At 39.4% G+C, this 26,962-nt stretch overlaps 2 protein-coding genes across 4 annotated transcripts in view; one reads left to right on the plus strand and one right to left on the minus strand.

Moving 5' to 3' along the window:
- Positions 1-6,405: 6,405 nt before the first annotated feature.
- On the plus strand, positions 6,406-20,664 carry LOC146695991 (cadherin-1-like). The gene is made up of 19 exons (XM_085478485.1): positions 6,406-6,467; positions 8,633-8,920; positions 9,919-10,033; positions 11,753-11,841; positions 12,002-12,199; positions 12,579-12,719; positions 13,593-13,748; positions 13,848-13,989; positions 14,255-14,427; positions 15,029-15,157; positions 15,517-15,702; positions 15,848-16,098; positions 17,111-17,253; positions 17,713-17,804; positions 17,949-18,081; positions 18,365-18,592; positions 18,697-18,827; positions 19,092-19,235; positions 19,770-20,664. Exons 2-19 carry the CDS (start codon positions 8,870-8,872, stop codon positions 19,983-19,985), a joined length of 2,718 nt encoding a protein of 905 aa, XP_085334611.1. The 5' UTR covers positions 6,406-6,467; positions 8,633-8,869; the 3' UTR covers positions 19,986-20,664.
- Positions 20,665-23,452: 2,788 nt separating this feature from the next.
- The window catches only part of rasgrp3 (RAS guanyl releasing protein 3 (calcium and DAG-regulated)), a 40,103-nt gene continuing 36,593 nt past the window's right edge, over positions 23,453-26,962 (minus strand). For all 3 annotated transcript variants that reach the window (XM_085478489.1, XM_085478488.1, XM_085478490.1), the window contains 3 exons: positions 26,453-26,602; positions 25,608-25,996; positions 23,453-24,218 (listed from right to left, as the gene is read on the minus strand). In XM_085478489.1, coding sequence (XP_085334615.1) covers positions 24,210-24,218; positions 25,608-25,996; positions 26,453-26,602 — 548 coding nt within the window. In that variant the 3' untranslated portion in view covers positions 23,453-24,209. The remainder of the gene's footprint in view (positions 24,219-25,607; positions 25,997-26,452; positions 26,603-26,962) is intronic.

The raw sequence follows: 26,962 nt of genomic DNA on the forward strand, positions 1-26,962 counted from the left end.
CCACACAGGTGTTCACAGACACAAACTACACCTTTCGTGGCTGCTGCCTCAAAGCACATTGTGCTCTGTCAATCTTGCGTACTGCACAATAACATGTAATATTTAGTATCTACTGTTATCTACTGTTAGCTAGTTTATTGTAATAGTGTTGTATTTATTATGTTGCTCTTTTTTGTTTGTTTTCTCTTCTGTTTTTTTATCTCCATGCAGGTGATCCAGGTGTTTTGTTTGTTTTTCTTTTTTTTCTTCCCCCCTTTCTCACCATCTCTTCCCCTCTCTATTTTTCTTTCTCTCCCTCTCTTTCTTTCATTCTTTCTCCCTGTCCTATCGCCCAGTCATGTCTGTCACGTCTGTAACAACTGAAAATAAAATAAAATGAATACATAATTATAATAAAGGTCAATCAAATGGACCAATATGGCAAGGCCATGATAAATCTGCTTGGCATCTTTCTTGGCCTTCAGACAACAATTCTGATGGCTAAAGATCCAAACGGGACAGGCAGAAAAGATAAAAAAGAGAGAGAGAGTATATTTCTGTATCTTGGCTTCTCTTTATTGGCTCCCTGTTAAATCCAGAATTTTATTTAAGATCCTAATGAGGCCCCATCTTGTTTTAAAGCTCTCATAATACCAGCAGACCGCCTCACTCTCATTGGCTTACATGTGGATATTTAAAAGCAGAATGGGAGGCAGAGTTTTCAGCTCTCAGGCCCCTCTTCTCTGGAGCTGCTCTCTACTTTTAAGATTAGGCTTAAAACTTTCCGTTTTAATAAAGCATTCAGTGAGGAACATAAGTATTTGAACGCCCTGCGATTTTGCAAGTGCTCCCACTTAGAAATCATGGAACACATTGTAGGTGTATTCCCACTGTGAGAGACAGCATTTAAAAACAATTCAGGACATTGCATGATTTTGAAATATTTTTTTTGTATTGCACTGCTGCACATTATTTAAACACCTGGAAATCAGAAAGAATTCTGTCTCTCAAAGACCTGTTACTATGCTTTTAAAAAGTCCACCTCTACTCTACTTATTAATCTAAATTAGTAGCCAGTGTCTGAGCTCTTTAAAGACACCTCTCCACTCCACAGTCAGTCAGACTCCAACTACTATCATAGGCAAGACCAAGGATCTGTCAAAAGACACCAGAGACAAAATTGTGGACCTCCATAAGACTGGGAAGGGTTACAGGGCAATTGCCAAGCAGCTTGGTGAAAATAGATCAACTACTGGAGCAATTGTTAGAAAATAGAAGAGGCTAAAGACGACTGTCAGTCTCCCTCGAACTGAGGCATGGGATAAAGTCATGTGGTTAGATGAGACCAAAATAGAAATTGCCTCAACTTCATTCGCCATGTTTGAAGGAAAAAGAAGGAGTTGCATCCCAAGAACACCATCCCTACTGTGAAGTTTGGGGGTGGAAACATCCTGCTTTGGAGGTGCTTTTCTGCAAAGGGGACAGGGTGACTGCACTGTATTAAGGACAGGATGAAGGGGGTCATGTATTGTGACATTTTGAGCAACAACGTCCTTCCCTCAGTCATTGAAGAGTCGTGGCTGGGTCTTCCAACATGACAATGACCTGAAGCACACAGCCAGGTTAACCAAGAATTATATCAAGGTTCTGGACCGACCTAGCCAGTCTCCAGACCTAAATCCAATAGCAAATCTCTGCAGGGAGCTGAAACTCTGTGTTTCTCAGCAACAGCTCAGAAACTTGACACATCTAGAGGAGATCTGTCCCACATAGCAAAATTGGTATGGCCCAGATCTGGACCACACAATGTGCTTACACATGGCCCACATGGCGCAGATCTGGTTTGCCAGAGGTGTCCCACACATGGGCCAACACAAGGCCAGTTGCAGGCACACTGCTGGCCCTGCGCTGGCCCAGAACAGTTTCAGCTCTGGCCCCAGATGTCAGCCTAATGTGTACCTTAACCAAGCCATGTAATGACAACATATAGTGCAAAAGTAACATGACAAAAATCTGTTCAGATAGTGAATGGACTGGTTTGTATATAGCACTTTTCTACACTCCCAGTTTGCTCAAAGTGCTCTATACAACATACCACATTCACCCAATATCTTTAAACGAATGCTTCCTGACTACATTTATACACATCCACAGTCTTGACATGCAGATTGGAGGAGCCAGGGATCGAACCACTAACCTTTAGATCAGTAGGTGACTTGCTCTACCTCCTGAGCTACAGCCACCCAGCAGGAAGCATGAGTAAACCTTCACTAGGTTTTGGATAAAATTTACACTCACAGACCTGTCAAACCTACGTTTGAAACGTTGGCTACCATAGCAGTATAGTATTGCAACATGGCATTTGGGTCTTCTAACTAAAATAGGAAAATAGGAACATAAATAATGCCATCATTGCCAGACCTGTCCCACATCTGGTTGACATAAACTCAGCCATGACACCGGTCAGTCAGAAGTGCCAGCTTGATGGCAGATCCAGGCCAGACCTGTTTTCTATGGGCCTGGACCAGATAAATCAAACCACAATCGAGCCAGATATGGCATGCTATCACATAGACAGTGCCATCTATGCCAGGCCTGGTCCATATCTGGATGACATACGTCTTATCATGCCAGAAGTCAAACAGCAGTGCCAGCTTGATACCAGATCCTGCTTGCTATGTGGGCGTGTGGAGGAGTGGGCCAAAATCCCCACTGCAGTGTGCAAACCTGGTCAAGAACTACAGGACACGTTTCACCTCTGTAATTGCAAACAAAGGCTTTTGTACCAAATATTAACACTGATTTTCTCAGGTGTTCAGACACTTATGTTCCTCGCTGTATAGTGATACTGCATCAGGTAGATCGAGCCCTCCCTTAGTTATGCTCCATTAAGTCTAGGTTGGTGGGGGATTCCCATGATGCACTGTTGAGCGTTTCTTCTTCAATCCCCTCGTTTCACTCACTGTGTGTTTATACACATCTCTGTATTTGATTATTAGTTGTTATTAATAAATATAATATTAGCAATAATGCTAATGAAAAAATATATTCTAAAGTGTTTTGAGGTTCGAGATATTTTGTTTGTTGTAAATTTTCCTGAAACTGAATTAGAGGTACTATGTGTTTATGAGTCAACTGCTGCTTATAAAAGTTAGGCTCGTTAGCTATTGAACCGTCTCACTGCTGTTGTTTTCTTTTAATCCAACAGTTTCTGTGTTTCCTCACTGCTGTCAGCAGATATTGGCCTATAAACATTGACCCAACTGTTAATAATTGACATGATTTCCCTTTTGCAGCAGCCTTTGGTTGCCTTGACTGAAAGAGACAGTCTGCCAGGTAGTAGAACAGACAAAAGAGCACAGGGTTTTTTTCTGGCAAATGATCCGAGTTTATGTTTAAATGGTATATTTATGTTTAATGAGAAGTGTAAGGGCAACCATAGTACACTAGATTAACTGACAGCAGAGCCAAGTGTCAGAAAGCATTAGAAATAGGCAGTTAGGCTTAAAAGTGAAAGAATGCTCCTTAGCTTAAGACTCCATGAATCTGGACTAACAGCTCTGCCAGGGTGAACTTTGGCTCATCTTAAGAGGTTTCAACAGAGATAGAAACTAGCAGCAATGTGGTGATCATATGGAATGCCCATTCAATTCAGCCCCTCATAGCAACAACAAGTGAAATAACCATTACCAGTGTCAAGTGAAATTATCATCCTGTAGCCTCTGACACTGGACTCATCTCTGTGCTTATGTATTTTTATTACAGATATTATTTTTTTCTTGTTCAATGGACGTTTTTCTTTCCCATTGTTGCCAAGTGAAAGCTCATAAGGCGTTTATGTGATTGTTGAGGTTTTCTGTCTATTGGTGTAGAGTCTTTACCTTAAAATATAAAGCTCCTTGAGGTGTTGCATGAATACCTGCTTGCTTTTCCAGAATGCAGATAGCCAAATACCAAAAGAGCAGTGAACCTCGGAGCCAGCAGCAAGCTGCTTCTCAAGGAAACCAAGCTCACCGTGTTAAATAATTGTTTTGAGCCCCTCACTGTAGTTTTATACCAGACCAGAGGGTTCCACACTTGCCAAATCCCACCTAATTCTGTATTATATGACAAAATTATCTACAAAACACTGGTCAGCTTCAAGATGACACACAAAAAGTGAAAAAATATAAGTGCTTTAGTTCAGCATAGAAAGCATTACTATTATTTGATTATTAGCACTATATACATATATATATATATATATATATATATATATATATATATATATATATATATACAAGTACATGTAAGTACATCTGAAGCTGGTGAGAATGTGAGAACCTAGGAACTATAGTCTTCTAGGGTATAAAACTACAAGTTTTTATGTGAGTGATGGTGTTAAATGCAAAGTCAAAGGATGGCTAAAGTGACAGTTCAACTTGTAACTAATATAAATGGATTGTGTCAAACTAATTGTTTTATTTTTCATTTCCCTTTTTTCACTTCCTGTTCTAAAGTTCCTTCGCTGCCTAATTTCTCTTTCTGTTTTCACAGTTGTATTATGCATCTGTACTTCTTTTTTTGGATATAGTTTACCAAATTCAAGTTCATGTTGTGGAGCCCGTGAGCTTGTTGTACATTCCAGAAGGATAACGCAAGGACACATTGTGCACACAGTGTGTGTGTCTGTGTGTGTGTATGTGTGAGACAATGTAATAATGGTTCATTGTCAGAAATTCCACAAAAGATAAGATATCTGGTTAAAATACATTTTGTCTCTTAGCTGACAGAAAAGAAGAGTGAATGTCAGAAACTTGTATTTCGAAATTCTCCCAGGGTTCTCTTACTCGTCCTGACGCTGTTCATGTTGCATGGCAGGTTTGCAGCTGCTACTGGACTGAAATGGGAGTTGTCTTTATATTAAACACCCCACAACATGATTATCCAGATATCCAGGTACCAGAGTTGCCTCTCTGCAGTTTCTCTCCTCCTGACATCCCCCCAAAACTCCCATTCCCATAAAGAGTGTGTCTGCTCCCAGACCATCAAAGGATGAATAAAAAAAACTGCAAAAATTCACAAATACCTCACAAAAACATTGCAATGTAACATCTACAACTGCACAAGAAGTAAACCGGTTAAATGCTGACTATTAAACATTAGGTATCTCTCTTCCAGTAAAGTAGAAGAGTATTTTTACCTTGCAAAAATGCATATTTATATGCATTTATGAGTTTTTCTTTTTTTTTCAAAAAATGTCCAGTTGATTTATGTAATGTTATGCACAATTTATTTAAGACAGCAGTTACTGCATCAGTTTGGCTAGTTCTGTGTTTGGGTTAAAATATAGCATGATTAAGGATACAGAGTTATTAATATTAAACATCTAATTAAACCAGAATGTTTTTGTCAGTCCACCCCAACTCTCACGTAGCATAATGTGACATGTTTGTCGCATCCATTTAAAGTCAGCCAAGTGCTTGAAGAAAGATTTGAGCATCTCATTAGTTCCTGCTCTAAAGTCCAAGGATGCCTGTTTAACATTTCATGGAATTCTATCTAATGGTCCTTGAGATATTCCAGTCTTACCAAACATGGATACCTGAAAGTGCAACTCTACAGCCATCATTAGAGAACATTATAGTGTCATAATCCTGCATTGAACAGACATTTATTGTGAACATTAAATCTTAAATTCTTCCAGTTTAATCTTCCAGTATCTAATGTATAAATAAATAAAGTGTATTTATGAAGGTGGTTTCAAAGTCGTGGTAGTTAAAAAAAAATGTAATCTAAAAGAGAATCAACTTCTACATTAAAGGAATGATTACACATTACACAGTGACTTAAAAGGATCACTCACTCTTCCATCTCAAGAAACTGATAATGCAACATGACACTTTTCACTGCCTTCTTCCTTCTCTGCCCTCACATTCTCTTTGCTTCCTCTTTCTCCCTCCCTCTCTGTCACACACTGATCTTTTATTGGCTAAGTGGTGGTCACTGTAAACTGACCATTCTTCCCACCCCCACATCTCTGTGTTCCAGGGATGAAAGAAAGGCGCAAAAGATAACATCACTTAACTGCTTTTCAAAAATCCCCCATCTTCCATGCCTGTTCACTCTTAAACTGTGAGGATTAGACTACACAACATATGATATAAAGGGTATTTGAAATAACCATCTTCAGCTTAACTTGTCATTTTAACAGTAGCTTCATGCACTGGTTGATTTTCATAATTTTGCTTCTATAAAATGTTTTCGGAAGTCAGAGCATATTCAGTTAGACCTTGCATGTAAATTCTAATAACACATTTCCAATCATCTATTGTAATTTTACAAAGAAGAATTGCTGATTAATGTATTAATATTCTAATTAAATATCCATCAGCAATGGTGTGCTTGGTACCAAAAACATACCAAGCACAGAATTCAGAAAGAAAGGAGGGAGGGAAGAGGAATCCAGCAGCTAACATTAGCTATGGCTGAGCCTGGCTACATTCATGGTGAGTAAACTATTTGCCAACGGTGTTTTATTTGCTCCTCAGCATCACAATGACAGCATTTGAACAGTGCTGTGAAACTGTTTGTAATCAGGGTATGCTGAAATTTGCTAAACTAGCAAATATTTATAGGATCTGCTAACATTCAAGCAAGAATATCTGTTCCCAGAGTTAACTATCATTTTGGCAAACTTTAGTTAGGTAAAGGTCTGTCAAAAACCTAAATGAATTAGATGGTTTCATAGATGTTATTTCAGTTTTCAATTCAGTAAAAATCTGCTAAGTCGTGTATTAAATATGAAGTTAATTAATATCAGTTTTATGTGCTTATCGGTGTGATTTCCTGAAAGCTAAAGAGTAAGCTAATGTTAGCTGCTAGCTTCCATCAAGTTTCTATTTTCTTGGAAAAGTAATTAGGGTTAGGGCTCTTGTTTATTTTTTTTTACTTTTCACACATCTTGGCATTGTTTTGGTTAAGGAAACCCAGTGGACTTAAATATTTCAGTGTAGTCTTAACCCCCCTCAAGTATGAATGTGTGTGAAGGTTAGCTGGAAAGTGCTTAGAAGCATAGAAGAAAGTGCTTGTGTGAATAGTCGAAGGTGGCATGTTGTATAAAGCGCTTTGAGGGCTCCAGGAGAGCAGAAAAACGCTGTATAAGAATCAGTCTAATTACCATTTAACTCAACAAGCATTTGTTTTTGTCTGCCAGATGTTAGCTGGTAATACTATTATATCCTTTTGTGGCTGCATTTTAGGAAAGCTACAATCTCTGATATCCAGTCCTGTGCAAACAGTCTTGATCTACTCCTCATTTCTTTATATATTACTCAGTCAAGCATAAAACGGCAAGTAACACAGGTGAATCGGTGTTAGTTGACAAATAGCACAGGTAAAACCAAATCTTTGAGCACTTTGTTAATCACAAAAACACATAATTGTTCCCGTTTCTTTAGTTGATTCTGTAAAAAAGAAAAATGACAAAGGACACAGTGTGACAGGTATAAAATTTTAGTTTTTCTGTTAAAATGCTATTAGAATATCTTGGCATATCTCTGCATGTTGTGGAGTGTATCCTTAAAAATGTGAGGACTGTCAGGAGAAGAGATACAACAGTGAGTGTCTTATTAAAGCTGAAACGTATCATCAGATTTTGATCTACCATCTAAAAAGCATCTGGTTGGCAACAGCTTTGTTTTTTCAGCATGCCAATGATACACTGCCAATGCAGTAAAAGCAGGCCCAGATAGAAAAACATACAGTGGAACACTATCCATGATGGATTGACCTCCCAGAGCCCGAATCTCAATATTACTGAAGCAGGAATACAACAGAAAGACCCCAAAAAGATAGTCCTGACACAGAACAGAAGAAAAAGCAGCCAACATCTAAAGAAGAACTTTACAATGTCCTTCAAGAAACCTGGAGAACTATTGCTGGAGACTACTACAAACATTGTTCACTTAAACTATTGGACTTGAATAAATGAAATTCCATTTAAAATAAAGTAGTAGTGCATTCTCTCAGTCACATGCTTTCAGACTGTGAGGGTAAGAACAGCATGGATGAGAAAAGTCCATTTTTCTTCAGTATCAATTACTGATGTTTATCAGCACATAGCATTACTTCAGTGGGTACACTTACAACAGCTTATTAGCAAATGGGATGTTGTGTATTCAGATGACAGTGAAAACTGAAGCAAATAAAGCTGAATGCTTAAATTTGTATCATCAAATTCTGTATTTGGCTTCTGTTCGGGGACACTGTCGATGATTTCCTTTCAACACTCAGCTGAATACATCCACTGGTTTTCAGACAGTCATTTGTGGTTTTTTTAGGCTGGTTTCACACTAATGACTTTATAACACTGTTTATACACTGCTTTACAAATGAAAGATGGTTTTCTGTCAGCAGCTTCACGTGTTTTTTAGTGATTCTTAGTAAGCAACTGTGGATAAAGTCTGAATGTCAGTGTGTGTGCATGTGTGAGAAAGACATGGGGAGTGAGAGACAGATTATCAGTAAGAGGAAATGAGACTGAGAGCTCCCGAATGTGGCTGACTGAACTCAGACTCAGATCATTGCTGATAATAACGCTGTCCGCTGCTACTATCCGCTGTGTCTCTATTTATTATTTATGAACAGAAACTACTTGTTCCTGTCACTTCAGGTGTGACGGGCTGGGATGACCATATTAGGAACACGGAACCTGCGCACCTGTAAGCTGACGTCATGTGCTGAAAGTACCTGAAAGAGCGCCTTGCAGAGTCGAGTCTCAGTTACAGAAACTACCTTCAGGGCACAACAGGAAGACGCCAAGAAGCGAGTTCAAAGAGGAATATATTTAGGATTCTTTTCGTTTTTGGCTGTGTACTCGAGAGGAATACTAAAAATACGACTTAGACAAATGGGGACCGCATTGTTCGCGGTTTTTGGTGCTTTAATCGTCGTTTTCCAGGTGAGACTTCCTCTTTTGGTTAATATTTTGCCATCGGTGCTCAATTCTCTCACTGTCCCTTCTACTTTGAGTCACAAAAAATAAATGTCGGTTAATCCTGTTACTTATTTGATTGAACTGGACAACACCGGGTATCTCACAAGCAGTCTTTCTTTCTTTTCTTCGCGGAATAATTTCGGCACCTCTTTATGCGTGAAGTAGCCTTCGATTTTAATAAAGAAATGCTTTTATCAGCTATGGTACTTGCTGGGACTAGTGGGCCAAACGAACTTGTGGGGGTCTAAAATCCTTATTGTGTGTAGCAGCTTTCTCCGCAGAGCAATCTGCAACAAATATTTAAAAAAAAAAAAAAGTATTTTAAAACAGTGTCGAAACCGCAGAACACACGCGGAGGTTTAGGCCGTCTTTCTTTTTCTTTTCATACCCTTCCGCCTCGAAGAGTTCGAGGTTGTGAGCGAGCCTCGCCCTGATTCCGCTCATGACGTTGTCTGCAGGTTAATTTCCAGTTCAGAGTTGTGGTTTCAGCTTTGTTCACTTCAGTCTGTTTCGCTTACACATATCGAGAAGCACTTGTAAAAAGATTCATTAATGTAAAAGAGAAAAAGGACTATCATCCAAGTAATATCGTTTTTGGGATTTTAAAATGAAATAAAGTCATTTGGCTTACAGGCACAATTTCAATTCATTCATATAATTACACGGAGCGTTAGACACATTTTCATTAGTATTTAAAGTGACAGTTATTTTGTTCTTTATTTAGTGTTTAAACTGTGTATATTAAGCAGCGCAATGCTTTGCCAAGGCATTTTCTGAACAACAGCTCAAAGCTGCACGTTGTTCAGTTTAAGGAAAAACCTAAAATCCTGACCTTTCAATGCTGAAAACATTTCAAGTTTTTGATTTTTTTTTTTTTTAAAACATGTAGTTATTCAGTTTCGAACTCTTATAAGCCTGAAGTCTTATTGTACGTCTAACTGAAACTGTTGCTCCTCTCCTAGGTGTCAGCACTAGAGAGAGCTAACAGGCCAACATGTGTGCCTGGATTTGAGTCAGAGCTGCTGGTTTTCAGAGTGTCCAGGGAACATCTGAGGCCGGGCATGAGGCTGGGCAAAGGTAAGAGCAACCCAGTGTAGGCTCGTACATGGGTGTTTTTAAACGTGTTTGATTTGGATGTTAATGTTTTCTGCCTGGATGGTGCGTTACTCTTAGTCATAATCTAAATGAAATTATTTTTGGGTATTTGTTTCTATTGTCTAGTATCATTTCACATTACAGATTTGTTTGTATGAAACTGTCGGAGGGTTTAGACCTGAGTTGCAGCCCTACATGGAACAACTCTGCTGTTGTAAAGGACTCCTCCAGCCCAGATGGCCTTCAGCAGATTAGCTGGGCACATTGTTCTTAGTTGAAACCCAAACATGTCTCAGCCTGCTCTCACTCTGATTCTGTTACTTTTACCTGCTGGTCAGAGCAGTATCCCCGAACCTGTTTTACAGGCTTTGCTATTCAAGTGAAACTCTAAAAAAGGAACTGTTTTCTTTGATTTCAGTTAACTGAAAGGTTTTTAAAAGCTTCTTATAAACAGACTTAAACAGTTTTTGTTTTTGTTTTTTAAATGGGTTGTGGTTATGCATGTTTGCTTTAGCGTGAATATTCGTTTCTTTATCAATGGTCTCTACTGAATTACCCACTTTGATGGGGGTTTTTAAGACACAAGCAATTTATGATAATCAGATTAAAACGCTGTGTAAATGTATGTACAGCTTTACCTTGTTTATTTATTTAGGAAAATATTGCAGAAATCTATATCTGGGCATCATATGTCAGTTTCTGTCCTTTTTCAATACAATTCAGTAAAATGTCATTAAGAGTAGATGCCAACAGGGCCCTAGAGTAGGTGCCAAAAGTACTGCAACCTAAAAATCAAGTTGAGTAGGCAGTAATGAGAAAAGGCTGTAGTGAACCAAACACTTACTCCACAATACTTCTATAAGGAGCAGTGAATAATGGGTAGAATAGCTGGTTCGAAATGATTGATGGTTCCAACCCTACTAAAATATAAACATTGTTTTAGCTTTCTTGGCCTATGGTTATTACAGATGCATTAATACAACCTTTTCCTCTTCCAATACTGCTTTAGTTTGACTGCATGTCTTGATAGTTTTATATTAATAGGCTGTTGTCTAAGAATACGTAGGTTTAGACAATTCTATGAATTGTTTTAGTTCAAGTCAAGGCTGTTTATCCCCCCTCTTCTTTCTTGTATCCTAAAAATGAATTACCAATCGCAGAAATGTAACAATTTATGTTAAGTGTTAAAGTAAATGAAAGGAATGAAGAATTGATTAACATTACGTTGTCAATATGTAATTTTCATAAGCATGGTCCCCTGAAGGGTGTGGGAAGTGAGGTGTTGTGTAGTTATGTTGTCTTTACTGGAAACCAGAAAAAATCTGTTCTGCACTGGCAATTTTGCTGCTTTTTGAAATGACAACCTGAGGTAAACGCCAAATTTTATTAATATTTTTACCAATTTAAACCGTCAAAGTGAGGTTGATGGTTGTATGAGAATGTGTACTTACTTCAAATAAAACGTGTGTGTGTGTGTGTGTGTGTGTGGTTTTGACATCTTTGTTAAAAGTAAATAATGTTAACCTGACTGAGTGTTGCTACTGTCAGAGCTAAAAACCATTTAGTCATCTTGCAGTCACTTATGCTGCTTTTGTTAAGGAAGAGGTGTCTGTCGCTTTTCTTTGAATACAAAAAACTTGCCAGATTTTTCACTATATGTACCACATTCATAATGATTAACTCTTTCCTATCCTTTCCCAGTGGGCTTCACTGACTGCACAGAGCGCACAGTAATTCTTTTCAGCACTGATGACAGTCGCTTTACTGTAAAGGCAGATGGTACATTAACGGTAAGTAGAGTTGACAGACCTGACAGCAAAGTTGGGGTTAGTTTAGAAAAGAAGATATTGAAGTAAGATTTGTGAGGACTTAGTCTAACGAATGTATGTTGTATTTCTGTTAAAGGTTTTGTTTTTTATATATTTATTTATTTATTTATTTACCTTCCAGGTAAACAGAGAGGTTGTTCTTCATAAAGGACACCGGAACTTCTTCATCCACTCCTGGGACTCTCATGGTCACAAAATAACAGTTCCAGTCAGTGTCGTTCACCCTGAGCATCACCGTGGAAAGCACCACCATGGAGCCCACACAAACTTCAACATTCAGCATCACAGTACTGAAGTGGACTCTATTAACAACACAGAGGTGGGTTTAGAGACACCGTTTAATGGGGCATGAATGAAAAGTACATTTGGAATCGATACATGCAAAATGCCTGTTTCCGACACTTTTAGTAGATACAACAGATGGCAACTTAACTCGTGAGGCTACATATAATTTATCAGATTCACAAACTTGAGTATCAACATGTCCTGCTTGGTAGGACACGATAATGCCTCATTGGCCTTCATGGCTAAGATGTTGAAACTGATGTTAACTCTGGACAGACACAGACCCGTCATAGTCTGAAAATAATTTAAAACTCATTCTGAGAACGTCTGTGCTCCTCCTCATAGTTTAATTAAGTTCTGAGTGGTGTTCTATCCAAGCTCTTGCTAAAAAAGCTGTCTGTATGTTCTTCCAGAATGCCGCTGAGCCACAAGTGCCCGTTCTGCAATTTCCCAAGTCTGGTGGAGGGCTGAGGAGGAGGAAAAGGGCCTGGGTTATTCCTCCGCTCAGTGTTACTGAGAATAAGAGAGGAACCTATCCCCTGAAAGTAGCTCAGGTAAGGTGAACTTAATGACCTTGTGGTTAATTTGACAATAAACTGCATTTTAAATGTTTATTTCTGCATAGGATCTCGCTGTTGTTTCCTCTGCAGTCCGCATGTCTTTTTTTATTTTATTTTTTTTTATTTTCTTTTTTTTTTATTTTCTTTCTTGGATGTCATAAGTAATTCTTAGTATGACTATCAGTTAACTTTAGAGTAACGCAAGTGAAGTGTAAAGGCACAAGTAAAGATCTATATGTTGTTGGCAGTCAGAAAAGTTGATACTTAATTGCCAAGTGAAAGATGTATTTGTCTCTTAGGTATAATTGTTTTTATTTTTTAAATTTCAGTTTATAAATGCTAAAATTTGTCCCATCTCTCACTACTCCTAACTTTCACTCCCCAACAATTTGTGGCAGATGGCTCCCTGTCCTTGAACCTGGTTCTGTTGGACATTTCTCTAGTTAAAAGGGAGTTTGCTTTCTCACGGTGACAAGTGTTTACTCATGGAGATCAGCTGATTGTTGTGATTTCTTTCTAATACTATAGGGTCTTAATCCTGCGGTATGGAGTGTTTTGAACTTTGCAACAGTGACACACAAAATTAACTAAAACTGGAGTAAATTGGTTGACGATAACACTACGCTAATAACTCAGATTATTTACAATGAGTAATTATAGTGTGCCCAAAATGCTTAGAGAATCTAACAATCTTTTTGATTTGAGATCACAAGGAGTCCTTCTGCTCTATATATCAAAATAACCAGAAATCTCTTGAATTTGAGTCTAATGCACAGCCTCTTTACTATTTAACAGTTACTTTAGATGGTGAGAGTGATCTTAATTAGTCCTGTTGTGTTTTTCATTTGTTTTTGTTTGTTTTTCCAGATCCGCTCTAGTGACGATAAATTAAAGAAGCTCTTTTACAGCATCACTGGTCCTGGAGCTGATCTGCCTCCTGTTAATCGTTTCACAATGGACAGAGAGACGGGCATTCTGTATGTAACACAACCACTCGACAGAGAGCAAACAGCCAGTTACACGGTAATCATCCTCACTTCGTACCTGATTATTGCATTTTGATCCCCACTGGAAAAGTGTGTGTGTGGGCGAATCTAAACTTAAAATCTTCTGTCTGTGTAGTTTGAAGCACATGCTGTGGTTGACGGAGCAGGACAAGCTGAGGAACCCATGGAGATTATAGTCATTGTGATCGACCAGAACGACAACAAACCTTATTTTACGGTGGAGTACAAAGCAAATGTTGCTGAGGCCACGGCCATCGGTATGTATAGAAACCTTATTGCCTCTGGACTTGGGTAGTTTTCTTTGCTTTTGTTCGTGTTTCTAATACTTATCCACTATATTTAATGAATTTCAAGATACCCAGAGATTTAAAGAAAATCAGAATGACACCTAAAGCACCAGAGAAGGATTTGGGTTGGAAGGAAATTAGCAGACGTTTGCATTAAGTCAATTTTATTTAGTAAATCTTGTAAATGAAGCAGTGTGAAGACCTTCAGGAACTTTTTTTATTTCCTCCACTCCAGGGACTGAGGTGGTTAAGGTTGAGGCCAAAGACAACGATGAGCCAAATACTGACAACTCAGAGCTCCGCTATCGTATTCTGAACCAGGACCCACCGCTGCCCACTGACAACATGTTTGAAATCAACCCAATTACTGGAAGCATCAGAATCGCTGGTAGAGGACTGGACAGAGAGGTAAAACCTGTTAAACGCATTTAAAACACAAGTGTCCTCTTACACCTAAGGGCTGAAAAAACATTTTGTAATGAATCAGGATCAGTAGTCTGCCTGTCACTGCTAGAAATCAGTCACAAAGAGGGTGCTGCAAAAAAACATGGTGGGTTTTTTTTTTTTGACAGTAAAACTAGACACAGCCTCTAAAGTATAGTTAGTTTCTGTCTACATTTCTGGTTTGTGTCATACCTCTGCATGGAAGACACAGACTAGTCTGACAAACTATTCGCCAAGTATAAATAGTTTGTCCAGACTACAGGAGATCAGAGCTGTTTCTGGTGCAGCATCATAAACCTCTTTGAAACTGACTTCACAGAGCAACAACAAACAGCCTCGTGCCAAATGGTCAAGAAATACTTTATTCTAACAGTTTGACCAAGGCTCTCAACAGCATCATGTTTGTCATAAGCAAAATATTAAATGAGTTTAGCTTCAGCTTTTCAGCAGAATCGGCCTTCATAGATGAAGAGCTTTAGTCCGTCTGAAGGCTGTGTTACAGTCTGTAAACCGATGTCAGTGTTTCTTCCTTCCTGTTGATGAGCTGATGTCTGTATCTTACCAGAAATATCCACAGTACACTCTGACAGTGCAAGCAGCAGATATGGCAGGAGAAGGGTTAACTGGACAAACCAAAGTCATCCTCACAGTGACAGACAGCAATGACAACGCTCCAGTCTTCACTCAGAGCTCAGTAAGTATGAAGTAACTGGAAACTTCCTGTTTAACTGCTGCTTTTTCACACTGTTAAAGCAGAACATTCATCCTGTATCTAACTGCATTATTAATGTTGCACTCACACATTCTGACACAGCAAAAACCCAGTCTTTGACAGCACATGGGAAATGTACAAATGCAGTTAAAAACAATATTTTACCACATGCATAGCGAATTAAATTTATGGACTCCACAGTTGTAGACTTGCATTAAGTAATGAACCTAATATAATGACACAGACTACAAAATGAGGCCATTATTCGCCGTTCCTAGTTAGGAGGCTTTAGATCTGTTTTCACTGCTGTGATTTCTGACTCATCCTTTATTTTCTCACAGTATACTGCAACAGTTGATGAAAACAAAAAGGATGTTGTGGTGGTTAGGATGATGGTAACAGATGAGGATGAACCACAAACTCCAGCCTGGAACGCCAAGTTCAAGATCGTCAGTGGTGATCCTGATGGACTTTTCACTGTAAAAACAGGAACTAACAAACATGAAGGAATCCTTTCTACTGCAAAGGTAGGAAGAAAATCAGGAATTCATTCATAATATTGGAAGATAATTGTGTCATTTGATGGCAGCATTTTTGTGATTTCATGTATCCTCACAAGTGTGTGTGTCTGTGTGTGTGTGTTTTTCTTTCTCCTCCCTTCCTTCCAACCAGGAGCTGGACTTCGAGAGGGCCAGCAAGCACACTCTGTTGGTTTCAGTGGAGAATGAGATTCCTTTTGTTCCTGGTGTTTCTGTGGTCACTTCTACCGCCACAGTGGTGGTGAATGTGAGAGATGTGAATGAAGCTCCAATATTTGATCCAAAGGAGCTTCTTGTGGTAAAACCAGAGGACCTTGCTGTGGATGAAGCCGTGGTGCAGTACACTGCTTCAGACCCAGACACTGCACGCAAGCAGACAGTCTTGTAAGTCGGGGGGTGGGGGAGAGACTTTCTACTGCTAAAGAGAATGTATCACTGACCTCATAAGTGCTGCAAATATTAAATTTCCTTATAGATAAATGTCTTAGATAAATGTTTTAGATTCCTTGTTCTGTTTGATGGTCAAAATTGATTCACTGTCCTCATGTGTGGCAGATATAATTACAGAATACTGTCTATAGCGATAAAACACTGAATAGCTGTATACCATAATAGAATATTAGGCTTATAAAAGACCCAAATACAGTTAATTAATTAATTTGTATCATTAAGGTCTTAAAGCTTTTTTTAACTCCTTAGTTGTAAAAAGCTCATTGGGTATTGTCACCACCCTGCTGGACAGGCGCTGTGGACACCAAAGTTTGTGAATCCGATAACCCAAGAATGAGGCAACTTAGGACATTCAAATTCCTACCATAGCTGCATCTACTAGGAGGCTGATGGATGGTACCTAGTGGCCACCAGTATTTTTAAATGATGTGAGAACCCTGTAACAGTTAATGTGTTTAATTCTTGCACCGTGTATTTAGCCTGAGGAGAAAGCGGAGGATGTTCAAAATCAAATACAGTGGAACCCCCGACTTACCAATACCCCGTTTCACGAAAAATTCAAGTTACGAAGGCACTGAACGGCAATATTTTTGCCCGTGTTATGGCAAAATGCCTGAGTAACGAAATCCACTGGCTCTGATTGGCTGAGCCCACACACAATGCCTTCCGATTCATGTGACAACCCCTTGGCTTCCATACTTGCGCTTCGCTGTTCCACTTGAACGACGTATTGTTGTTCTGGTTAGCAATTAGCCTATAGCCTATTGTTCAGCATCGCCTCAGTCAAAACGCGCGATGGGTGCTTCGACTTTCGACTTTCAAAAGACCCTCGGGAACGAATTAATTTCGTAAGTCGGGGTTCCACTGTATCACATTGTGGAACATGCTAATTCTAATCATCCTGCCTGCACAGTATTACCATCTTTTCTGTGACTGTCTTGTACAGGTACAAAATATTGACTGACCCAGCAGGCTGGCTGAACGTGGACAAGGACACAGGTCTTATTAAAGTGAGAGCGTCCATGGACAGAGAGGGTATCTTTGTCACAAACAACAGATACACTGCAACCATTGGTGCCTATGATAATGGTAGGTGGCAGTTAAGACTATTACAATTTATAACTTTTAATAAAATTCCCATTTCTGAAAAGTTATGGAGGAACACTTGTTAAATTGGATAAGTTGGACTAGCCTGTATAATGTCCCGATAAAGTTGCAGGACAAGAAATCCTATGTTGCACAGACTGATCACTGAATGATGGAATCTTTTTTCAAATTCCAGCACAAACGGCCTTTCCTGGGACATTCCCAGCTAATAACATTGCAACCCTTAATTTGAAAAATTTAATAATTAGTAATTCAGTAATTAATTTGATCTTAGCCATTAGTTTTAGCCCTCAAATCTTTGTTTTAAAAGCCAAGTGCCAGTTATGAGGATCAGAGGTCTAGAGGAAAGTCTGTGTGCATTACTATGAACTTGGGTTTCTTCAATAAAGTGAAATATCGTTGTAATAAATGTTGTTCTCCTGATGTTTGTTCTGTTACCAGATGCAGTCCCAGCTACAGGAACTGGTACTCTGATCATTCAGCTGGAAGATGTCAATGACAATGCTCCATTTATTGAAGAGCGTGAAATCAAGGTGTGTCTTATTTCCAATAGCTCAAGAATCGTTTTGTGTTGAACTTGTCTAATTGTGGTGCAGGATGGGTGTGTTTGTAAGATTTCCAACTACAGGATGGTCATCAGCATGAAGAAAAGCTTCACTGTGACTTTGTTTCCTCAGGTGTGCAACAAGGATCCAGCTCCTCAGCTGCTGTCAGTAACAGATAAAGACGGACCAGAATTTGGACCTCCCTACTTGGTGTCTTTACAGGGCATGTCAAAGACCAACTGGACCGCTAGGATGAACGACACCAGTATGTACACTGCTAACATGTGACAAGTATAAACTGATAAGATGGCCAGACTTTTAAATATTTTGGTTCAGAAACCAAAATATGTATTTTTCCTGCTAACATGTGATTTGCAAATGTCAGGATTGTTTAGGTCGGACATGATTCAGTGTTCACCACTGAACATTGAGATTAGAGTAATTGGTGCAACGTGGCTTTGAAGAGGTGGTAAAGCTAGGTGAAAGTGAGACAAAGCAAATCCATCAACACAGAATTATTAAGTAAAATATCTGCTGTCTTATTTCAGAAACGGGCATCATCTTGAATTTAGCCGCTGAGCTGCCCAGTGGAGAGTACAGTGTTATACTGACAGTGGCAGACAAACATGGCTTGGGGCAGGACAGCATCATCACAGCTAAAGTGTGTGACTGCAGGGGCACAGACTTCACTGCATGCTCAGGTCCAGGACGCTATGGTGCAGCTGCCAGCAACCTGCCCCTTATCCTTGGAATACTTGGAGCCATCCTGCTGCTCGGTGAGTCACACATCTGTAGTCTCAGGACGGTGCATCTCTTTCCTTTCCCAGCTAAGTAGGATTTGGTTGGTTACTGTGTGCTAAACGTTGTGCTCTGTGTTCAGCGCTGTTGCTGCTAGTGCTGCTGTTTACAAAACAGAGGAAAAGGGAGAAAAAGGAGCCACTCCTGCTGGATGATGGTGTCAGAGACAACGTCTATTACTACGATGAAGAAGGAGGTGGCGAGGATGATCAGGTAAATGGACACTCATTCTGATTACACATTAATCAAAGCTGCACACACACAAGTCTCAGGAACAGAAAACCTGAGATTTTCTTTTTGAGATGAAATGTTTAAAAAGGCTGATCAAATTTGTTCCATTTCAGTGATTTGACCCAGGCTTTTTACTGATAGAAAAGTTTGAGTAGACAATGGGCTAAGTGGATGAAGAGAGTGGATTGCAGAAGTACAGCAAAAATATTCCATGTAATAATGCATCATTAAATCGCCTTCTTTCAGGACTATGACCTGAGTGTTCTCCACCGTGGCCTGGACAACCGGCCCGATGTGTTAAGGAATGAAGTGGTGCCAAACTTCATGCCTGCTCCTCAGTACCGGCCACGGCCTGCCAACCCCGAGGAGATTGGCAACTTCATTGAAGATGTGAGTGAGATTCTAAAGCTCCTTAAAACTTAATGAAATGTGGTACTGAGGTGTGAATTCAGTGCATCATTTGATAACATTGACCACAGTATTACAGAAAATGGGAACCTAAGCAGCTCTTACTGCCTCATGGAAGCACTTATGTCATTTGAAGGGAGTGCATACATTTTCATTGCTTTTTGTCTAATGTTATCACACATGTTAGTATCTTGCTCAAGGATATTTGGTCTGCAGTGTACCAACCTTCCGATTGGTAGGTGACCTGCTCTAAAATCTTAGACATAAGCTGGATGGTATTACTTTGGGAGCCATGACTGGAGCAGTCATGGTGATGGGAATCTTTATTTATTTTAAGAGAAGAAAAAGAGGGAGTTGTTTAATTGACTTGCTCCCAGACAAGTGGCAGAAGATGGATGTTTTGGCTAAGAGTACATCATGTCTGTGCTTTGATAATGGTCACGTTTATTATTCTGTTACGTTATTGTGCTCCATGTGAGGTAATTGAAGTAAGTTGTGTAAAATTTCCTCCAACAGAATCTGAAGGCTGCAGACAACGACCCAACAGCACCCCCTTATGACTCCCTGCTGGTGTTTGACTATGAGGGAGGTGGTTCTGATGCAGGAAGTCTCTCCTCTTTGAACTCTTCAAGCAGTGGAGACCAGAACTATGACTGCCTCAATGAATGGGGCCCTCGCTTCAAGAAACTGGCCGACATGTACGGAGGAGGAGATGATGACGATATGCTGTAATCGTACCATATCACATGGCTGCATGTTTAATTTGTAAAAGCAAGCCAGAAAGGGGCTTTCAACAACACATTTTGTTTTTATAGATGTATATGTGCACTGTGGTTTGCCTTCTCACTGCGATCCCGTTAGCAGTTATCGCCCACTGATCAGAAGCCAAAGGATGAGTTTTTGTTGTGTTATGAATGCATTAGGCTCTGTGTGCTTTTTTTTTTTTTTTTTTTTTTTTTTTTTTTTTCCCATTTTGGGTTTTTTGTAGTTTTTATTTTTATTTTTTAATAAACATCTGTTTGACCTTACGCCTGAAGACTAATACCTTGTTACTTATTCTGTTGAATAAGTGCTGCAGCCACAGTGAACCTTCTGTGTAGGTTACTGGGCGACACCTGAGACACTCTGAGACTCGTCAGTCACACTGGGAAATGTTGCTTTACTCTATAGCATTTGTACTTATGGTCTCCATTTGTTTAAAAAGTAAAATTTGAAATGATTAGGATGAAATCCAGGTAGCTTGCATGCACCTCGTCAGCCTTTGACAGTGTGCTCAATGAGTTATGGATACTTTTAAATTGTTTCCTGTGGATCTGTTCATGTCTTTTATTACAATGATTTGTCAAAAACGAAATCTCTGAGATACTTTGTGAGATTAGCTTTGTTCTTTATAAAGATTTTATTAAGCCAACAGTGGATTTGTGTGGTCTAATTTCAGTTTAGTACTAACTGCATTAAAACATACAGTGCAATAAACAGCAGTGACAAAAAGCTCCAAATTCTTTAATTTCATTGTCACTTCACTGCAGGTGATTGCAGAAAAAGACTGACCCACACAAGTTCCTTTCATTTCTTTCCGATCTGATGTCTGTTCAGCTTCATATGATTTTGGACATGACTTTGCTGTCTTTGGACACATGAGGTGTTTGCAATGTAAATAAAATTGTACATGCACAGTAGGTCACTTCCTCTTGTTCAAAAATGGAGGCACATTCAGGACAGATGTGTGAAGTGTAGTAAATGTACCGTTGGTAGCTATACTCTGGGTTTTGTCCAACCTAAATGCTTTCACACTTGCTGCAGTAAAGTGAGTGTGTTAAAGGATTCTACACGTTCTTGGTTGGAGCTGGACCAAGCACTTTCTCAGGAATCACAGATTTGCAGGTGTGTGGAATTGGGCTTCTGATAATTGCCGACCACAGAAAATGTGATATTTTTATGGTTATAATAATACTACGTAATTGATTTTGGTTACACTTTATATTGTAACCAAGGCCTAATTACTGCTCCCATAGTATATTTAGCTTACTTTGTTTTTGTTTAGTTTTTACAACAGTAGCACAAGACGAGGACATACAAGGGTAACAGGAAAAGCTATAAACAGCTTGTCCTGGATGGGAGAAAAATAGAATTGAAATCTCAACTGTGATGAGCCTGATATGTTCATCTACACAGATGCAAATGTGGATGCAATTTTGCTCACATACCTATACTAATATATGTATATTCATGCATAGTGTTATCTATATATACACGTACCCATGCACTCATACAGAAATACTGATACACATAAATAGATCTGTGTGTAATTACAGAATTTAATTAGATGATGTAATTAGGTGCCAGTATTAATAATAGAAGAAGACATTTGCTGGAAGGATCTGAAAAGATAAATAACAACCCCGAGAAGTTGAAAGGGAAGCTTGAGGTGGCAGTGTTCAAATCAACAATATTAGTCTGAGTAAGGTGGTTGGTGATTTCCAAAGTTTGACACCATCTTTATTGTCCTTAGACTGAGGTCTGCCAGCTCTGAGCTGGACTCCAGACCTTCATCGATGGTAAATGGCCTGTATTTGTATAGCGCTTTTACTAGTCCCGCCTAGGGACCCCAAAGCGCTTTACACACCCAGTCATCCACCCATTCACTCTCACATTCACACACTGGTGGAGGCAGCTACAGTTGTAGTCACAGCTGCCCTGGGGCAGACTGACAGAAGCGAGGCTGCCATGTCGCGCCATCGGCCCCTCTGGCCAACACCAGAAGGCGGTAGGTGAAGTGTCTTGCCCAAGGACACAACGACCAAGACTGTCCGAGCCGGGGCTCGAACCAGCAACCTTCCAATTACAAGGCGAACAGACCATGAACATCATGCAAAGCATCCTTGTTTACATTGCTCTCAGTGGTTGGAGATCCTGTCATGAAGTCGGCCTAGTGAATCAGATGTTTCACTACTCCAGGGGTTTCCTGATTGGTATATTTCTGGATATCAGAATGTTACTTTGTAGGGCTAAAAATGGGGCTGTAAAAAAAGAAAATGAAGACAGAAAATGAATTATTCATTCAACAACAACAACAACAATAATAGTGAGTAAACGGGAAAAAAATTATTTAAAAAAAGGTGAACTGGTCCTGTCTTGCCACCAGGACATCCTGTTGTGTAATCACTTATAGCAGCTTCAATAGTGACCTACACTATGTTGCAACCTCTGCCTGTCCACTCTTTATTTTTACTAGAACTAATGGATGTTTTTATTACTTGCATTTTAAAAAACATTTATATTATTAATAAAACTGTTTGTTACCGCAGTTGTACCAAATGACTGCACTGTTTACTTCTCAAGCACACCATCATACCTACAGTAGAATGGTTGACAAAGAAAAGAATCAAAGAACTGTAGTGGTAACGCCTGGTCAAGGTCCAGACCTCTCATTGAAGGAGTAGTAACAGATCTAACAGTTTATCATAATAATAGTAATAACTGGATGATTGTTTACAAGTGCTGCAGCCTCTGCACTGATAAGGGTAACCCCACAGTGCCTGCATCTGCACTATACAACCTTAAAGCCTCTGTCAGTGCGCCCCAGGGCGGCTGTGGCTACAATGTAGCTGCCATCACCAGTGTGTGAATGTGTGTGTGAATGGGTGGGTGACTGGATATGTAAAGCGCTTTGGGGTCCTTAGGGACTAGTAAAGCGCTATATAAATACAGGCCATTTACCATTAGAAATAATCGTCACTGGCTCATAGTAAAGCTAGTTTCCAGAAACATTACCAAATGTGGCCACAAGATGGCACTCATTTACAGGAGCAATAAAGCTTTTATGTGACAGAACTCTGCTAGGAGTTGCACAGTGATCACTTTCTCTTTAGTATATTTAATATATATTTTTGTTTAAGCACCACAGCATACATTGTTTCTTGATTTCTACGTCAGATCCACCCCTCGCTTGTCATGTCCTATAAAGACCAGGATGGTGATGATAAAAATGCTCAGCTTCAGGCTTCCCAACAGGACCTCACAAACAACAGCATGACTAAAGTTGATGTAGCAATAGCTAACTTAGTTAGTGGGTGTGACTGACTGCACCTTGCACTGCCAGGCTCAAAATCAGACACATGATTTAACTTTAAAGTCAGTGGAAACATCAAATTACAATGAAAAACATCCCTTCAGATGGCAAAGACAAAATGGCATGACATTGCATAAATATGTACTTTTTATTTGTTTTGACACAGAAAAATAGGAAAACACAAAGCACAACGCATATTTATGAAACCTTCCACACTTGATGGTGTACAGCATTTGTAAAAAATGCTTTTATCATCTTTGATAAAAGATCAATGATGGGGGAGAGAGAGATCACAACAGAATGATTGAGGTTGTCTGCAGCATTTGTTTTGCTGAAAAAAACCCTGCAAGATCAAATTAAGGTGGGCCGCTCTGCAGCTGTCACTATAGAAATGCTGTTTCATGAGTCTTTGTGCTAAATGTTCTGTTGGTTTCCCTTTACATTCAGGTTCTGTTTCCTTTTATTTCCATCTACACATACAAACATCCAAAAAAATTCCCTTTGCTATGATCATGTGACATCAGGATCTTGATGCTGCATCTCTTTATTAAAATCCAACACCAGATCATTTCTGTTCACATTCTTCCTGAGCTCCATTTGAAAGCTCGACGATGTAAAGCAACTGGCCAACAATCCATAAGGAAAATCCTTCATCTTGTGTCTTTCTGCCTGGAGCTAAAACACTGTATGTTATAGAGCTCTTCTCCCTGACTTCAGCTCTATGTCGCTCTGTCTGTATTGTGCTGAAGTCTTGAGAGGACATGATGACTCCATGTTTTTGACGGGGGACCTCAGAAAGCCAAGAATATCCCCCTGAAGCTCCTGGTCTTAGCGACTAGGGGCTTTCTGGATCTCCACGAGTGCTTCTCACCACTGTAACCGAGTCAGCTGTTCTGGAGTGGAAGAAAGAGGAGAGACATGTGTGTTTGGGTTGGTGGCATCAATTTATTTACTTTTTATTTATTTTAACTAAAGACCAGAGATGGGCAGTAATGCGTTACTATAATCCGATTACTTTTTTCAAGTGACGAATAACGTAAGGGATTACTATCGCACACTATAATTAGATTACTGTTACTTTCCCGTAAGCTGCCTTACTGCATTACTAAATTGTCGTTATTTTGTTTGTGAAAGTGTCTCATGACAATGACGTAAGGGTGTGCAGATCAACAATGATATGGAATGTGGGAGAGAGTACATCCATGCAGCATTTAAAGCATGGATGTACTTACATTACTTTTAGTTTTCAAGCAAACCTCCACCCGCCTCACTCCTGCTAAACAGGTGAACATAGATTTAAGAGCGACAGGACTCAGTGCTGCTGAATGATTTTATTTATTTCCTGCTGTGTTTTACTTGCATCTATTTGAAAGAGCGAGTGTAAACACAAAACATTATTATATTTTATATCATTGAATATGCAGAACATAGGTTTAAATGTTAAACACATTTCTTCAAGTCAAAGATTGTTGCATATAATTAAAATTTTTGCTTAATGCAATGTGCATAAAATTGAAAGATTAAAACAAATAAATTTTTTTAGAAAGAGGCTTTCCATTTGATTCAATTTTATATGATGGATTATGCAGAAAAAGTAGAATATGGCTCAAAGGTCTATTGCTTTATTACGTATTCAGGTTGTGTATCATGTTTTTGAAAAGTAACTAAGTAACTAATTATATTTGATAATAAGTAATCAGTAAAGTAATGGGATTACTTTTTGGAGAAGTAATCAGTAATGGTTAACTAATTGTTTCAAATAACTTGACCAACACTGGTCCTAAGTCACACAGTAATAAGTTATCTAATCCAAAAAGAATCAAAAGTAGAATGTGAAGCAGAGCCATCAGTCTGGGTTCAGGAGACAGACAGCTTAGTTGAATTGGGTGACCCTGAACCATGCCTTAGTTATTACTGGTTTACACTGGTTGACTTCCCAGGATGCACTGAGCCCCTCTCTTCTTTCCACTGCTGATGTGTTTACATGTCACTACTGAATGTCATTAACTTTGGTCTTGTCTCTCTATGCACTGTTTTTTCCTTTTTACTCGCAACCCAACCGGACTGCTGACCAAGGTCTCTTCCTGTTAAAAAAAATTAAATTCATTTGAATTCAAATTGATTTATATAAAGACGCAACAAATCCAAAAAATAATTTAAAAAAAAAAAGGTTTTCTTCTGCTGGTCATCAAATTGTTGGGGGTTTGACTTTTACAAATGAAACACTTCCGGCCTAAAATTTGATTTTTGAATAAAAATCCACAAATAATCTATTCCATTACCTTTGTTCTGTGTGTAACCCTGTTCTGTACATGCTCTACAGAGACGTCTGGCTTCTCCTGGGAGTCTACACTGCTTCCAGTGCAGTGCGGTGCAGAACCTGCCTGGTACTGCCTGCCACTCTGGTTTTCCCAGCAGGCAAAACCCTTGTTTTTAGACATTTTCCTGTGAGTCCTGTATTTCATTTTGGGGAAGGTGTGAGCACCACTGTCTGCCGCCTCCCAGGCATGTTCAGGCCACAGTGGTTCAGTCTGGGTAGCCTGGCTTATGGTGGCTCTCTGCAGGCGCACAGAGATTCTCTGGGCTGAGCCCGTCATCAGGGTGATGGACTGAGTGTCGAGAGCTGGAACTGCTGGTGTGACAGCGGGGAACTCAAACACCTCGTCCTCATCTGGAAAAAAAAAAGGAAACACAAAACAGAGGACTGTGAACAAATTATTTATAGTGTCATGATACACCTCAGGTATTTGGGCTTGGTTGCAGCTGCTGAAGCATCAAATGTACAAGGTAAAGGCATTAGTTTTTTTACTATAGTAGTGCTCGGGTATGCTTTCTGCCTCCTAAAACCCCAGTGATTTTCCTGTGGTTTAAAACCTTACGTGACTTCTGAAATCACAATTCCAGGCAACTAACAACTCTTGCTACATAGTATCATGTCATCTTAACAAGAATAAATGTAACAAGTGTTAAGTCGTTGAATTTCGTTCAGATCATATATGATCTAAGCACGCACCATAGAAACATTAAATTATTTTGTTCTAATTATAAGTTACACTTTTGCAAAGGTAATAACCTCCCATTTTCACTTTTTTGAGTGTATGCAGTGTTTGCAGTAGCTAAAAATGACCTTGACAGGCAGGCAACGTGGGGCTGCTGGGCAGTGAGCTGTGAGTTCCTCTGACTGGAGAAACGCTGCCCAGAGAGCCGGAGCGAATCAGCTTCCTACAGGCCAGAACCAGCAGCTCACGGCATTGTTTATGACAGTTAACACCACAGTCTGCAAAGCAAAAATAGAAGCATATAGTCAAATGTGTTCAAGTATCCATAGTATCATGGCAGTTTGGCAGTTCTAATGTGAAGATCAACTTGCTTTGTTGTTGGAACAGCAGCTTCATAGGCAGCAACAACAAATTCTCACATCAGCCTAACTCATACCCTTCTCTTGATTTAGCCTCTACATCACGTGAATGTCAAATTTCTTTCTCTCTGCAAATGGACGTCCACCTCAGAGGATCGTGGATAAATCAGGACTGTACAGGACTCACCACCCAAATACAATTTTGCATTTTAGACCAGCATAGTGTGTAATAACTGCTTTTTGTGTCCCACCTGTAGCCATTTCAGTGCATAAAGTTTG

The sequence above is a fragment of the Copadichromis virginalis genome, linkage group LG13, assembly GCF_057382275.1.
Source record: "Copadichromis virginalis isolate Kocher_CV1m ecotype Utaka linkage group LG13, C_Virginalis_male_GT1.1, whole genome shotgun sequence".
NCBI lineage: Eukaryota > Metazoa > Chordata > Actinopteri > Cichliformes > Cichlidae > Copadichromis > Copadichromis virginalis.

What these genes read in the sequence shown, in the direction of transcription:
- LOC146695991 (XM_085478485.1), top strand. Translation starts at nt 8,870, where the DNA reads ATGGGGACCGCATTGTTCGCGGTTTTTGGTGCTTTAATCGTCGTTTTC. An exon ending in GAATCCTTTCTACTGCAAAG is followed by an intron (nt 15,703 to 15,847) that starts GTAGGAAGAAAA and finishes CCTTCCAACCAG; the next exon opens with GAGCTGGACTTCGAGAGGGC. An exon ending in TTGAAGAGCGTGAAATCAAG is followed by an intron (nt 17,805 to 17,948) that starts GTGTGTCTTATT and finishes TTGTTTCCTCAG; the next exon opens with GTGTGCAACAAGGATCCAGC.